Source organism: Paroedura picta, chromosome 9 (assembly GCF_049243985.1).
Source record: "Paroedura picta isolate Pp20150507F chromosome 9, Ppicta_v3.0, whole genome shotgun sequence".
Taxonomy (NCBI): domain Eukaryota; kingdom Metazoa; phylum Chordata; class Lepidosauria; order Squamata; family Gekkonidae; genus Paroedura; species Paroedura picta.
Window position 1 is genome coordinate 66,559,276 of NC_135377.1, and position 14,878 is coordinate 66,574,153.

The following is a 14,878-nucleotide window of genomic DNA, read 5'->3' on the forward strand; positions in this document are numbered from 1 at the left end:
AGCCTTCAGGCTTCAAGAAACCCAAGAAGTGGTGTGATCGTTCAGAAAACAGTTGGGAAGCATAGCTGTGTACATGACCAGCCAGGGCCCCTCCCCTTCCCATCCCCTCCACTAGCCATTCGGGGAGGCGTGGGTCAATAGAGCCATATATGGTCATATGAAGCAATAAATGTTTAACAAATTTTTAAAATATATATAAAAATTAATTAACTCCCACCCATTCAGGAAATCCTTCCAGAGCCATCTAGAAACCCCCCTTGTATAATGTATCACATTCCTATCTTATCTGTGCATCTCCCAGAGGATGGACTGGAAGTACTTCCTAGTAACTGAAATGCCCAGCAGCTGTTCACAAACTCCAAACTTTGGCATGAAGTGATTTCCAACTTGCCATGTAACTATGATCACACCATTTCTGGGGTTTCTTGAAGCCTGACGAATGTTTCAGGGGTTGTTCAATGGTAAAAAAATTGGAAAAGTCTGCACCAGATGAGGTGTAGTCAAACTGCGGCCCTCCAGATGTCCATGGACTACAATTCCCAGGAGCCCCTGCCAGCGAATGCTGGCAGGGGCTCCTGGGAATTGTAGTCCATGGACATCTGGAGGGCCGCAGTTTGACTAAAGTTATGACTAGGAATTAGGTCACTAACCTTGCAGCAATCCGAAAGAAGTCCCTGAGTGATTTTCTGCTGCAGGTGGGAATTTCAGCCCATTCTCTTGTAGTCCGCCTGTTGTCTCTTTCCCGAAAACTTCATTTTTCTCGGTAATGCTTGAATATACAAGTGCATTTGAAGAGAGCTGTAGAACTGGTTCGTGTTCTTTCTGTTCATCTGAATACCGTGGTAGTTTAATTATCTGATAAGAGAAAAGCCCTGTTATATGAATAGGTCAGCCATATGCAAAATTATTCCTCTAATGTTTCTCCAGCTTTCAGTCAAAAGAGCTGATCTTGGATTCTCTGGAAACTTCCACTGCAGGGTGCCTCTCAGTCATTAGCTTCTTCTTAATTCTCATAATTCATATCCTAAATGCTCTCAGTGTGCAGTGTAATAATTTAAAAACACCACTGTCTATCAATTTGTGCATCCAGGAAATCAATTATTCCCCATAGCCATGAGCCTCAATGGGACTTCTAAGCTGACTTTGAAATTCAAATACGAGAATAATTGTTAAGTCTTACAGTTTTAAATACTACGTTGTTGCTAAATCAAGGCACTCAACAATTCCAAGAGAGCTTTACTGTACAATTGGAAGCAGAGTTACGAACTTCTAAGCTCATGGATTTGAGGTGGACTTAGAATTGTATAATTGTATAAGAATATTCTCTTGTCAACCCCTAGCGGAAAGGTAAGTGGAAGGGTACAATTCTATGCTTTGGTTACACTAGATGGAGAACAGCTAGAATGCCAATGGTGCCATCGTAAGCAGGGTTACACCCATCTAAGTCCATTGACTTCAATGGCACCACATGGCCAGAATAGGAACAATTAACTTTCAACAGAGTTTTGGTGAAGATGTAGTACATCAAATCTCCGCCCCCCCCCACACACTATTATTGGCATGTTAATTCAGGTATAAAAAGAATGTTGCCTTTCATCAGATAAAATACTATTAACACTGGAGTTCAGCAAATCAATGGCATGTGTTGTATAAGAGCAAAAAAACAGCACCATTACAAAGCCAACAAGAGGACAGATCATAGAAGCGCTTTCATACTAACCTGAAAATAGAGGTTGCACAGCCAATGGTCTAAATCAGAAGAAATCAAATTTTCAATTTTTTTGAACCGGTCAATTTTGCAGTTGTAGTGTCCCCTGAGAAGGGGGCATTTAAACTTCCCTTCCACAGTGTCAAAATTATTATTACACAAAGGAAAAGCTCCCCAACCCACTACTCGGTCAATGCAGGTATTGGTCCCCCGAAGAAGAAACAGCTCAAACGTGAGTATCTCTCCAGGTTTCCCATTCTTCCTAGCTGGAACGTCCTAGTGAAAAGAGGAAGAAAAGGCCATATGTTATTTAATCATCATGCTGAATGATTCTGCAACCAGTCCCAGCCCACCAACAGCAACAGAATCCATCTAGGCTATCCCTATCTCAACTAATAGGCCAAATTGTTTAAATGTGGACTTAGGTTTATACTTGGAGAGTGTCTTGTAGTATGTATGTCTTCCTGTTGCTCTGCAGAAAGCTTTTCTTTCCAGGGCAGAGTCCCCAGTGGGGAGAGCTGAAGCTTTGTGTCTGGGGAGGCAGGGAATTGCACTGGGGTTTTCAAGTAAGCAGTCCTTTTTTCTTGCCCTATTGTCAAAAAGGCAGTTGTCTGCCGTCTGTATACTACAAGAAGATCCAATTTACATTTCTATTTTATTATGGGATTTTTAGGCTACCCCTCTCCAGCATTTTTGGTATGGTAACCTACAAGTCCAAATTGACTTGGGCCTAGTCTGCACACATAGGATAATGCACTTTCAATGTGCTTTGGCATCTGGATTTTCCTGTGCGGAACAGGAAAATCTACTACAAAAGTGCCTTGAAAGTGCATGACTTAAAATTTAACTGACTTTTGTACTGTATAGTCAATTGGTGGAAATGGCCAATGGCCGACTAATAAACTAAATCATTACACTACCTATTGTGTGCAGACTAGACCTTGGTCTAGTGACTGATCCAGGGCCAGCTTAAGGTTTTTGGCGCCCTAGGCAATCTATGACCTACCCATCTAGTTCAGCATTCCTTTTTCTATAGCAGCTGACTTGATGTGTTTGAGAAACCAACCAATATCACACTAAAAGCCCATATTTTGAAAGCAAAATCAAAGGAGTCCTGAATTTTTAAAGTCTTCTTCTGGGATGTTGCCAAATACCAAAAATGTTGCCTCAGCTCTAAATCATACATGTTCTTCTTGCTTCCAGTGAAGATAACTGGCTTGTACGACCAGCTTTTCCACTGATGAGAAGGCCCATTTTTGACTATTTAGCAGCAGAGACTATGGGGCCTGACAGAAGCCAAATGTATTCATTTATTTAAAAGATTCCTGAGTTGCCTTTCCACCCAACTCAGGGTCCCAAAGGCAGTAAACCATAAAACACTTCAAGTTCAAAACATCTCAAAGAGCACTTAAAAACAAATAGCGGCCGCGGATTGCCGCGGCCGCCGTTGACGCTGCGGGGGCGCCCGGCAGTGACGCGGCTCCCCAGGTGTCATCAGGCCGCGCAGCCGCGCGGCCTGAGAAGGGCGGGGCGCTCGGCCTTATAAGGTCGAGCGCGCAGGCGCCAGCCCTCTTTCGCGCCAGCCGCTGCCGGGGACAGACACCCTCCCACCCTCCCAGTTTGTTTTGTTGCTTTCATCGTCGCAGCCGCGGTTATGCTCGGTAGGGAGCCTGTTGGCAGGGAGGCCCACCTGCGTGTGGAACTCCCTGAGGTGGGGGTCTCATTAAGGAGACCGGCTAGGACCCGGGCGCGGCCTACCCGGTTGGGAGGCCAGGGGCCCGGGGAGCCAAGCGGTGAACGGGTACCAATGGAGGCGGACGCCCTTTGGATCCCGTGTTGCCGCTTCCCTGAGTTCTGCGGCGGAAGGCGTCCCATCCTCCCGGCTGGGAGCGAGGAGTGGAGCCTGGGCGCCGCGGTCCGAGGTTGCAGCCGGACGGCTGAAGGGGTCAGGCTCCCTTGCCGGCATAAGGCCAACCCTACGTTGGGGTTGTTTGTTCAATAAACGGCTGCGGCCAAGTTATTTGCCAAACAAGGAGTCGTGTCATTGCTGGAACAGTTGCCACCTGCTAGTCAAATCTATATAAGCTATTCAAACCAGTTAAATATCACATATAAAAACAGAAGGATATTTAAACACATGAGCAGGGAGGAAGGCTAATAAGAATTAGTGAGCCCCAACAACAAAAATCTTCACCCACTGTTGGAAGACTGTTGGAAGTCAACAACAGAGGGTGACAGAGGAATCTCCCTGGGGAGGGGGTGTTCCAAAGTTTTGGTCTCACAATTGAGAAGATCTTTTCTGGGGTTGCTACCCATTCAGCCTCAGATGCGGAAGGCACCCAAAGCATAATCTCTAAAGATTTCTGAAGTGGCTGAGTAGGTTCAGATTGGAGTAGGTAGCTACAATAAAGAGCAGAACTGGAGCACATCAAGTGAGAAAACTGTAGGATCACATTTGGTTGCAATACGGGAAAATTCACCCAATCCTGTGTTGGCAGAGTTTGAATACGCAGAGAGAGAGAGAATGAAGCACTGAGCTGCTGAAAAAAAAATAAAATAGTTTTCATTCAAAAGAGAAACGACTATGTATAGAAAGCGGAGAGAAGAGACCAAACTGTCTAGCTAGCTAGTCTCTGCAGTCATTCTGTTCAACAACTGTTCTGGAGGCAAGCAGGGAGGAAGTATGCTCAAACAAGGAGGAAGTCTCCTGTTGAGCCAATCAGGACACTGGAGGAGATGATTTGAAAATCATCAGGAAGTTCCTATCCTATCTTCTATACTAAATATTAATCTCCTCTGATGCCCCCTTGATGACACCCTTTATATTCTGCTCCATTATGCACACCCCAGGTCTTGCATACTTCAACATCCTAAGGGATGGAGCAGATCCAGGGATGAAATAAATTCAAAAGAAATTCCGTCTAAACATCCGGAAGAAGTTTCTGACAGTTAGAGTGGTTTCTCAGTGGAACAGGCTTCCTCTGGAGGTGGTGGGTTCTCCATCTTTGGAAATTGAATTTATAAATAAACCGAGTTGTTCCACCAAGCTTACAGTTGATGGTAGGCGCCTTCCATAGTTGGCCTCTGGCCCTCCCCCTCCTCAAGTGGTCTACCCAAAGACTGAAGGGTTTATCTTTTTAAATATAAGATGCTATCAGTTGTAATCATTTTTATGTTATATTTATTCTTGTTAGCCACCCTGTTGCAGGATGGGCAGCCTATAAATTGAATTTATAAATAACTAATAGCATGTTCAAACATTTATCTTGGCATTTATTTTCCGCTTATAAATTGTAATGAAGCACCGATAAAAGAGGACAAACACTTTGATGCTGATTTCTTCTCAAAGTACAAGACACGCCACTGGTCAAGATGTGTTATCAGCAGCATGATTTTGTGAACGCATACACAAATAAGCAAGGAGCTACAACTGAAAAATCCCAGACCCCTACAGTAGCTGTCGTTAAATCACTGATAGTATCAGGTTTCATCAAAACCAGATTTACCATTTTCTACCAGCAACCCATGGGAAAGTCAAACTATTAATTACTAAATTACACACAAATGACACCCCTGATGAAACAATTCAGCTTATCCAGCTACTTGGACCCAGAAAGCTCCTATTATTATTGTTGTAGTTATTATTATTATTGGATTTTTATACTTCTGCTCTCCCATAAGGGGCTTGCGGTAGTTTACAACATGGTTAAATACATAAACAGTTTAATGGATTTAAAATTAAGATTTCAAAAAATTACAACAATAATCATCAACTCACTGATTATTACTAACTAGGGACCAAAAGCTCCAGTGAAATCCAGTGTGGGTCTTTCTTCATTGATTTCCACGGAGTATCTGAAAAGATTCTTTGTCTTCCCAAAGAAGAGGGGGTGAGGATCAAAGATGTTTTGTGGTGTTCCATGAAGGAGGAGAAAGTGGGGAAAGATATGCAAAAGCAGCTGACATTTTAGACAACCCCTGCTGTTTGTTCCTCCCTCTTCCTCCTCAGGCTCATGATACTAGGTTCCTTAGTTCAAATGAATTTCATCCAACCCCAACTTAGATGACTCTGAGTAAGCATTACTAGGTCTACTTTGGTGGGGGGGGGGGCGCTAAATGGACATGAGAGAGTAGCTCCAATGTGGGGCCAATGTCAGCATACTGGCAGGCAGATCAGCTGCCCAGAGCTAGATTCTCCAGCTTGCTTGCACTTCACCACCCTAGGGTCCCTGGGGCACATACTGCCCAGTGCCCTTGGGCAGTGGAAGACTTGTGAGCAGACAAGGGAAAGACACACATACACATAGGATGCATGCAGACGGGTGAGAGGGAAGGAGAGTACTTGGGGGTGGGCACAGGGTGCAAGGGAGCCCTGGGAACTGTATGCCTGAGGCCCCTAAAAACCTGCAACTAGGTCCAGTGCAGAACTCTATGAATGAGGGTAGGTCATGTTTGATGAGAAGGAGGGGTGAGTGGTGAGTATGCTCCCTGGTTGCATGTGAAACACTCCTATGCATGCATGCAACATTTATTTTTATAGAAGCTAATTTTTTAAACAAAACTGTCCTTGTGTCACGCCCTCGCCCTTGCATGTGCAAGTTTGAAAACCAAGATATGCTCTTCCACTGAGCTATGGTCCTTTAACTTCCCTCCCTCTCTTACTGTCATCCCTTATTTTTGTGTGTAGTGACATACACCTGCCTTAAGCGGGGGACGAAATGCTGCTGAATCCTGACATTTGCGTAAGATGTTCAGTTCGTTCCTACTGAAAAGCTTCCCCAAATTGCGCAAGAATGGAAAATAAAGGCGCATCAAATTTCTTTCTGGTTCCATACCAAGAAGAGCTGCATTTAATTGAATTAAAACATATTGAGCTAAAATCATCTCTTGATAATATTTCTGAAATCAACTGCTTTATATTAGTTTTGTTGTCACATATTTTACTTCCCCCATATGCCACAGCACTCCAACACAGAAATACTCAAGAGAGAGAATGAGATCTATTTGAATATTTCAAATTAGCAGGTTCAGTTTGGGGATTTTTCCATTGAGTGTGTTAGTAAGAAGTCCAACTTGCTCTTGGGCTTATCACAGTTAAAAGAGAGATAAATCTTTACTTTCTTTCTTTTCTTTTTTTCCCAGGAGTTGAACTTGGGAGAGTATTGCACAGAGCCCATTACTTTTACAGTCCCAAAATGACAAAGCCCCAGTACACATAAAGATGTGATTTTTGAACATCTGCCATTCAATTAGATCGGCATGTAGCAAGTCCCAAACCTATATAGCATAACAATACCATCAAATTTCAATATTACTGAATCTGTGGCCAATTGTTCGTAATTATAATTCTTAAAAATATGATGAATTTTTCAGGCATGCAAATAAAGATTTGAGGCAGACGATCTGCCCTGTGGGACCATATCCTTGATCAGTAAAACGCAATCTCTAATGATCAAGAGGCAATAGACAGCTATTATTCCTGTGAATACGACACTGTGTAAAATTAAACAAAGCAGATCCCTGTTTGAAGTTCACATTGTAAACCAAGGCAGTGGAAGGGTGGAAGAGGAGCAGTGAAGAAAACAGATATGAACAAGCACAGACTTACTCCAGTGACTGCTAGGGATGCCAGCCTCCAGGTGGAACCTGGAGAACCCCAGAATACTGCTCATTTCCAAACTAAAGGGACCAGAAATGGTTTGGAGGCTGGATTCTGTGGCATTGCACCCCATTGAGGTCCCTGTCCTCCCCAAGCTCTATCCCCAAATCTCCAAAAAATTCCCAACCTGGATCCGGCTATCCAGCCTTACCCCCATCCCCAACTGTTGGCCCAGAAACCTTAGCACTGATTACCTTCTCACACAGCGCCCCAGGGAAAGAATAACGAGGCTATGATACAGATGTCAGAATAACAGACAATTGTGCACTGCTGCAGCTTGGCTCAGCTCCCCTCAATGATAGACAGAAATTTTATTACGGTTTGCACCAGACATATAACAGAGGAAATTATACAATGCATCCCAGATAGCACATGATGTTAAAATACAAATATATATATACATATATACATATCTATCTATCTATCTATCTATCTATCTATCTATCTATCTATCTATCTATCTATCTATCTATCTATCTATCTATCTATCTATCTATCTATCTCTATATCTATATCTATATCTATCTATCTATCTATCTATCTATCTATCTATCTATCTATATCTATATCTATATCTATATCTATCTATCTATCTATCTATATATATATCTATCTATATATATATCTATATCTATATATATATCTATATCTATATATATATCTATATCTATATATATATCTATATATATATATATATATATATATATATATATATATATATATATATAATTAAAAGTAACTTTAAGGATTTTTAAAACTAGAGCAGAAATAGCTTTGAGCCTGAAACAAGATCCTCATATTTCATTTTTCATGGCGGCTTCCCTCAATGCAACCATGGAGTCAGATGCAATATTAACAAAACCACCCAGATCAGTATCCAGGTTCAACACCACCAAACTCAATGATCTCCAAGTTCTTAGTGAGACACTCTGGGTTGGGAAATACCTGGAGACTTTGGGGGAGGAGCCAGGAATGGGCAGGATTTGGGGCAGGGAGGGACCTCAGTAGAATATCATGCTATGGAGTCCACCCTCCCAAGCAGTCATTTTCTTCAGGGAAACTGATCAATGTACATATGGAGATGAGCTATAAAACCAGGGGATCCCCAGGTCCCACCTAGGGTGCCAGCTTTGTGTTGGGAAATACCTGGACAGTTTGGGGATGAAGCAGGGAGTGGATGGGATTTGGGGCAAGGAGGGACCTCTCTGTTTTATAATGCTATTGAGTCCCTCCTCCAAAGTAGTCTTTTTCTCCAAAAGAAGTAGTGTTGATTCTTATATACCGCTTTTTCTCTACCTGGAGTCTCAAAATGGCTTACAATCACCTTCCCTTCCTCTTCTCACAACAGACACTTGTGAGGAAGGTGGGGCCGAGAGTGCCACTGAGGAGCTATTCTCAAATCACCAACTACTAGTCCTGATTGCTCTTGATTTCGCTGAAGGTACAGAATCTCTGGATCCCATTAGTGTAAAAAGTAAAACTTCACCATGACGGGAAACACCATGCTTATAGTTCTCTATTTTGCTTCTGGATTGTGATAGGAAATTAAAGAGAATATTCCATTGAAACAGCATTCACTGTTATTCCCATGCATCATGAGAGGAAATGGGCAAAAACACCTCAGAATATGACCTCTTGGCTTTCTATATACAGGAAGATAATTTTTTGCTTCCTGTGTGCTTCAGCCTCTGCATCTGTTGCCAATTGCCCCAACACATCTGCTGCCAATATTTTGTTCTTTCCTAGCAGGAGAAGCAGTTCAAGACACAGCCACTGTTGAATCTGACTAAATTATTTGCTCCATATCTGTGGCCGTGGTTCCGCCTAAACTCGGTGTTTGCACAGCAAGGTGGCCTTGATAAAAAAAGAAAGAAGAAAACCAAGAGGACAAAGGGGGAAAAGAGGGATCAAGTCATGTTATATTTCTTAGCAGAACACATTACTGATATAAATCTGAACAGCCAGGTTTGATTCCCCATTCCTCCACAGGTACCCAGTTGGCTGACTGTGGGCTAGTTACAGGTTTGTTAGAGCTGTTTTTGAATAGCAGTTCTGTCACAAGCTCTCTCAGCCCTACCTTGTCACAAGACTGTTGTGGGGAGAGGAAGGGAAGGCAAATGTAAACTGCTTTGAGTCTCCTTCAGGCAGACAAAAGCAGGGTATAAATATTTATTTTGATGCTGTAACTCAAATTGAGCCTTCGAGGGGGGGCGACTATAAATTTAAATAATAAATAATAAAATAAATAAAAACTAACTCTTTTCTGCTTAAAGCATACATATAAAACTTCGAGAAAGCCAAAATGTGGTGGGGATGAGGGTGGATTCATGTTGGGGTGGAGAGAGAGAGAGATTTGGAGAAAACTGTACAAAATACTTTGTTTTCCAGCCCTAATGTGTTATATATTTTGGTGTCAGGTTGCTCAGGACATGTTTTCTACTCATCACTTTTTACTCAGAAGCCATCAACAGCTTTGATAACATTAAGAATTCCCCTGCATGCCTTGGTTTTTTAAAGTTCCAGGTGCCGTCAGAATCAGCCTTACCCACTGTGGCGTCCCCAAGTAAAGGGCTTTAAAGGAAAGTGAGAAGCAGAGGTGGGTTTTCAGTGCCTCACTCTGCAGAGTCTTCTTTGGTGGTCCCTCACCCAAGTACTGATGCTGCTTAGCTTCTGAGATCTGACTATACGGTGCCACCTCATCTCAAAAGAATGACACTTTTAGTTGGAATTGCTGAAAATGTTTACAATAACTGTGAGTAGTTTTGGATTTGCTGTACTACATATGTTTTTAGTGAGATTAGTACTTCCATTCACCCAAAAATTAATGGAGAGGCTCACCATCCCGATGAATGTCTTTATAAACCTTCTTCTGCCACCGGTTGTTTTCTTGGCATGCCCTAGCTGATTAAATAGCACAAGCCACTGCTGAAAAGGGCGTTATTGAAAGTGGGTGGTGAATCCGGAGCCCATTCTGGCATATTGTGAATTTACCAATTAAATCGATGGTAGTGTTACACAGTTCTTTATTGTTTTGCCTACATTGATCTATTCTTCATTTTCCCACCCGTTCCCCACAGCGTTTCAAATGTTTAGGTTAAGTCACACTGAGGCTTTTTATTCCCCTATTTTGTAATCAGTCAGAGTTTTGTACAAAAGTAGTAACAACTGAAAAAAGTTCCCCGCCCTCTAGCTTAACTAACAACATTTCATTGTGTTGCTATTAAAAGCATCTTAGCTCCCAGTCAGATGCTGACACAGAGAAAATAGAAAGCTCCGGAAATGTTGGTGTCATCGTATTTTTAAGAATTAATACCTTGGGTCATGTTAATCAGTTTCTGATATATGTAGCTTTCAGAAAGTACTTCGGGGTAGAAAATTGTGGGCGTGACTAATAATGACAAGGGATATGAACTATATTTCTCATGCCGATCTCATCCAGACATTACAGGGGAACTGTACCATGATATGGATTTAGGAAGCCTTACATTAAGAATAAATGTGCCTGTTTTTCAGAGAAATTGGACACACGCTTCTCCCTAACTCTTTCCCGGGCCACAAAACTTTAACTTATTGTTTGGGTAGCTATAGTTTAAAACGAGCACACACACACATACACACACACCCAGCCAGCTCAAATGACTGGATGATAAGTGTCACTGAAACTTCAAGAGAAGCCACTAAATTTTTCACAGCATTTAGGTTACATTTTCAGTATAATAAAAATATGGTGCCCTTTTAATAATGAATAATAGATTCCTCCCATGGTTTGATTTACATGCATGGATTAAATGTCATGTTTGAAAAGTTGCTCTTTTATTCACACTGGATTTCCCTTAAGTAAAGCAGAATGGTACCTAGCTACTCTTGCAGCGTTTCCCACCTTGCCATATTGACGCATAAATATTAACTCTGGTTGATATACTCTTTAAAAAAATCTAAAGATATATGGATTTCTTCCTATCAGCAACGGTGAACTTTATGGGCATATGAAATGGCCAAGTCTATATTCAACCTACAGAAGAGACAGCAGTGTGGCAGGATCATGGTTTCAGTTGACATTGAATTTGTGTGTGTGTTTCTGTGTACTGACACAAACTCTTTCTAAAGCACTGTTTCATGGAACTGTTATTTGTTCTGTTGTGAACCACCCCAAGCCGGCACTGCTGGGAAGGATACTTATAGCAGTGGTAGTCAACCTGTGGTCCTCCAGATGTCCATGGACTACAATTCCCATGAGCCCCTGCCAGCAACCTCTGCCAGCAACCTCTGGCAAGGGCTCATGGGAATTGTAGTCCATGGACATCTGGAGGACCACAGGTTGACTACCCTGGCTTATAGAACTCTAAGTATAAATAAATAAACAATTAAATGCAAAGAAAAATACTAATGTTCTACTTCTTCTCTATATTCATCCCGTAAAGGTTATGTAGCAAAAGCTTCATTATGCAGCATCTGATAATCCAGAACACTCAATTAACTGGTGTTGCCCAGAAAGCAAGCTCCTCCCCCTTAGCCACCATGCCACGGGTTTTCGGACACGTGCCCCACTTCACTTCTCCAGCCAATCAGCTTGCTGTCTCTATCTATTGCTGGGCTTCCGACAGCCAATTCGCCTCATCCTTGGGTGTCTTGTGCACTCAACCTGTCTTGAACTGTCAGGAGTCAACGATGGAGAATAAGAGCTGTTGTTTTGGACCCCACTTCTTACTTCCTGAAGAATGTCACTAAGCAGCTTACAATCATCTCTCTCACATAAAGCTGAGAGAGCTCTGAGAGAACTGTGACTGGCCCAAAGTCACCCAGCTGGCTGCATGTGGAGGAGGAGTGGGGAATTGAACCCGGTCCTTCAGATTAGAGCCTGCTGCCTGCCCCATTAGTTTGCCTGTTGCGTTAGATTGTTCTGTACCTGAGAGGGGAGAGTCTTGCAAGGCATGGGGCCTGCCCACATGGTGTTCCTAGTAGGAAGGGGTTTAGTGGCTGTAGGTTCCTCTGGATGGGTAGTGTGATAACAGAAATAAGCTCTAGTATATTACACAGTTAATTAACTGGCATTCCTCATGAGTGCTGGATAACGAAGTTTTGAGTATACCAACATTTTATTGTGTTTTATTATACTTGTGGGATTTTATTGATGGTATATTTTTTTAACCGTCTACGCCGAGGGATTTATTTTAAAGAAAGAGTGACCAAGAAATTATAAAAATAAATAGGTATATTCAGCCAGAGCTTTTTCCTAGTCATCCAGTAATTAGCATGTTCAGGGCCTCAACTCACACCTTCAGGGTTAAGAACACAATTCAGAATACATATACCACCCACCTCCTACTTCATTTGTAATAGCCTATCAAATATCTAATCAGAATGGATAAAAATAAAAGTTGACTTTTCTGAGCAGGCTTTCTGTTACATTGACCTACTGAGTTCATTTAACCAATTTGGCAATATACCCTAATTTAGTGAGCCATGTTACAGCATCTATGATGATTTCTATATAGAGCATTCTTGGGAATTAATGGCACAATGTATTTTCCTACTAGGGTCCTTACAAATCAGTTTTGTACGTTTTTATAGCTTTTCAATCTAAACTCTGGAGCAGCTCAAAGAATTTCACCACACCCCCACCCAAAGTATCAGCATCAACACTATGCAACAGACACTCTGTGTGTTTGGTATGATAGCTCTGGGTTCCTGTTGATGGATAACACATGCCTTTTGACACCATTTTATTTCACCACTTTTTTCCCATTCTGTTTAACAGTCCATATCAACCCATTAAAAAACCTACAGAAATGTGAAGGCAGCAGTTCTACTAGAAGGCTAGGAAATTCAGTGGTGGAGAGAAGAGCTGGATTTTTTTTTGTACCCTGATTTCACTGCTGAAAGGAGTCCCAAAGCAGCTTACAAGCAGACACCCCATGAGGCAGGTGGGGCTGAGAGAGCTTTAAGAATTATGGTATCATAGAGTTCGAAGGCATCTGTATGGTCATCTAGTCCAACCCCCTGCAGAATGCAGGAAATTTACAACTACCTGCCCACCCACAGTGACCCCAATTCCATGCCCAGATGATGCCCCCCCCCAACCAGAATCCCTGTCCAGCCTGACCTGGAAGAAATTCACTTCCCGATCCCAAAGTGCCAATTGGCATTTCCCTGGGCATGCAAGAAAGGGCTACAAGAGCCAAGCACCAACACTGTCCCTTCTGCCCACCTACTCACAATCTGCCTAAGTTCACAGAATCAAAACTGCTCTGGGAGAACAGCTCCAAGAGAAGTGTGACTAGCCCAAGGTCACCCAGCTGGTTGCATGAAGAGAAGTGGAAAATCAAACCTGATTCTCCAGATTAGAGTCTGCCCTTTTCTAACCACTATACCATGCTGCTCTTTCTGTTTGGAGAATACCCAGTGATGGCTTCCCCAAGGGATCTAGGGATACAGCATATTCTTACATGATTTTCAGATCAGACTGTATGACCAAGAGGAATCTCTGAGGGTTCACAGCAGGATAAGAGGTGAGTCTTATATCAAAAGCAGTATATCGATCAGGGATTCCTAACCTGGAGTCCTGGGGCCCCCTGGCTTTTCCCCTTTATCCTGCCTTAATGAACCTGGCCACACTTCCTGCATAGATCCAGGGCTGGCTCCTCAAAGCCTGAAAAATATTTCCGGGGCTCCTCCACGGTCAAAAGGTTGCAAAAGGCTGTTATAGATGCTGGGCCACCATAGCGATACTGCTTATTCCCCTAATCTCAAAGACGATCTTCTCTTGCAAATTCACCACATACTTGTTGATCATTTTCTACTGATAAAGTTCTCCCCTTCCACTCAGTATGTATTGCATGCTTTGATACATGCACGTCTTCAAAATATCCAGCATTCAAATATCCAGCATCCAAATTAGACGTTGCAATGGGCCATCACCTTGCATTAGAACCCAACAAGTGATTCCAGAGGACAGTCAAGGGGGTGGGGGTAGGGAAGTGAACCCCACTGGCTTGGGCAAAGAACACTGACTAATGAACAAAAAAAATATTTTGGAAAGGTCGGATGTTCAAGTCAGACTTGCCCCAAGGCAGAACGAGCTTACATGACCGGTACTTTCTGTATGTAGCAGGTAACCCATGCTGACACTAACTCTGCCGACATTAGAGAGCTATTATTTTTGGAAGGATGGAGCGTTCTGGAACAATCTCTCTAATGTATTAGTTACAAGTAAGCTGTCTTTCAACATCAGGCATGTATACTTTAATTTTTGGGTTTTTTTTTTACTTTATTTATACTGTACCCCAATCACCTTATTATGGCCAATGCAAACAAAACTCAGCCCTTCATGTTAACTGTCTGGTATTTTCTTCTGTAATGGATCCCAAGATCCTTTCATGGCAGTTCACTTCTTTCTATCTATGTGTGCTTCCTTGACGATGAAAAGCAGCCAGCTCCAATTGGTTCACATGAACTTCTTCTCTCAGGTTCAGTTCTAACTTGCCAGCATGCATTACAATGATATGAAATGA

General features: G+C 42.4%; 1 protein-coding gene across 6 annotated transcripts in view; it reads right to left on the minus strand.

The window, feature by feature from the left end:
- LOC143845107 (uncharacterized) overlaps positions 1-14,878 on the minus strand; it is a 246,604-nt gene that overhangs the window by 106,238 nt on the left and 125,488 nt on the right. For all 6 annotated transcript variants that reach the window (XM_077353168.1, XM_077353167.1, XM_077353166.1 and 3 more), the window contains 2 exons: positions 1,721-1,984; positions 651-855 (listed from right to left, as the gene is read on the minus strand). In XM_077353168.1, the coding sequence (XP_077209283.1) occupies positions 651-855; positions 1,721-1,984 (469 nt within the window). The remainder of the gene's footprint in view (positions 1-650; positions 856-1,720; positions 1,985-14,878) is intronic.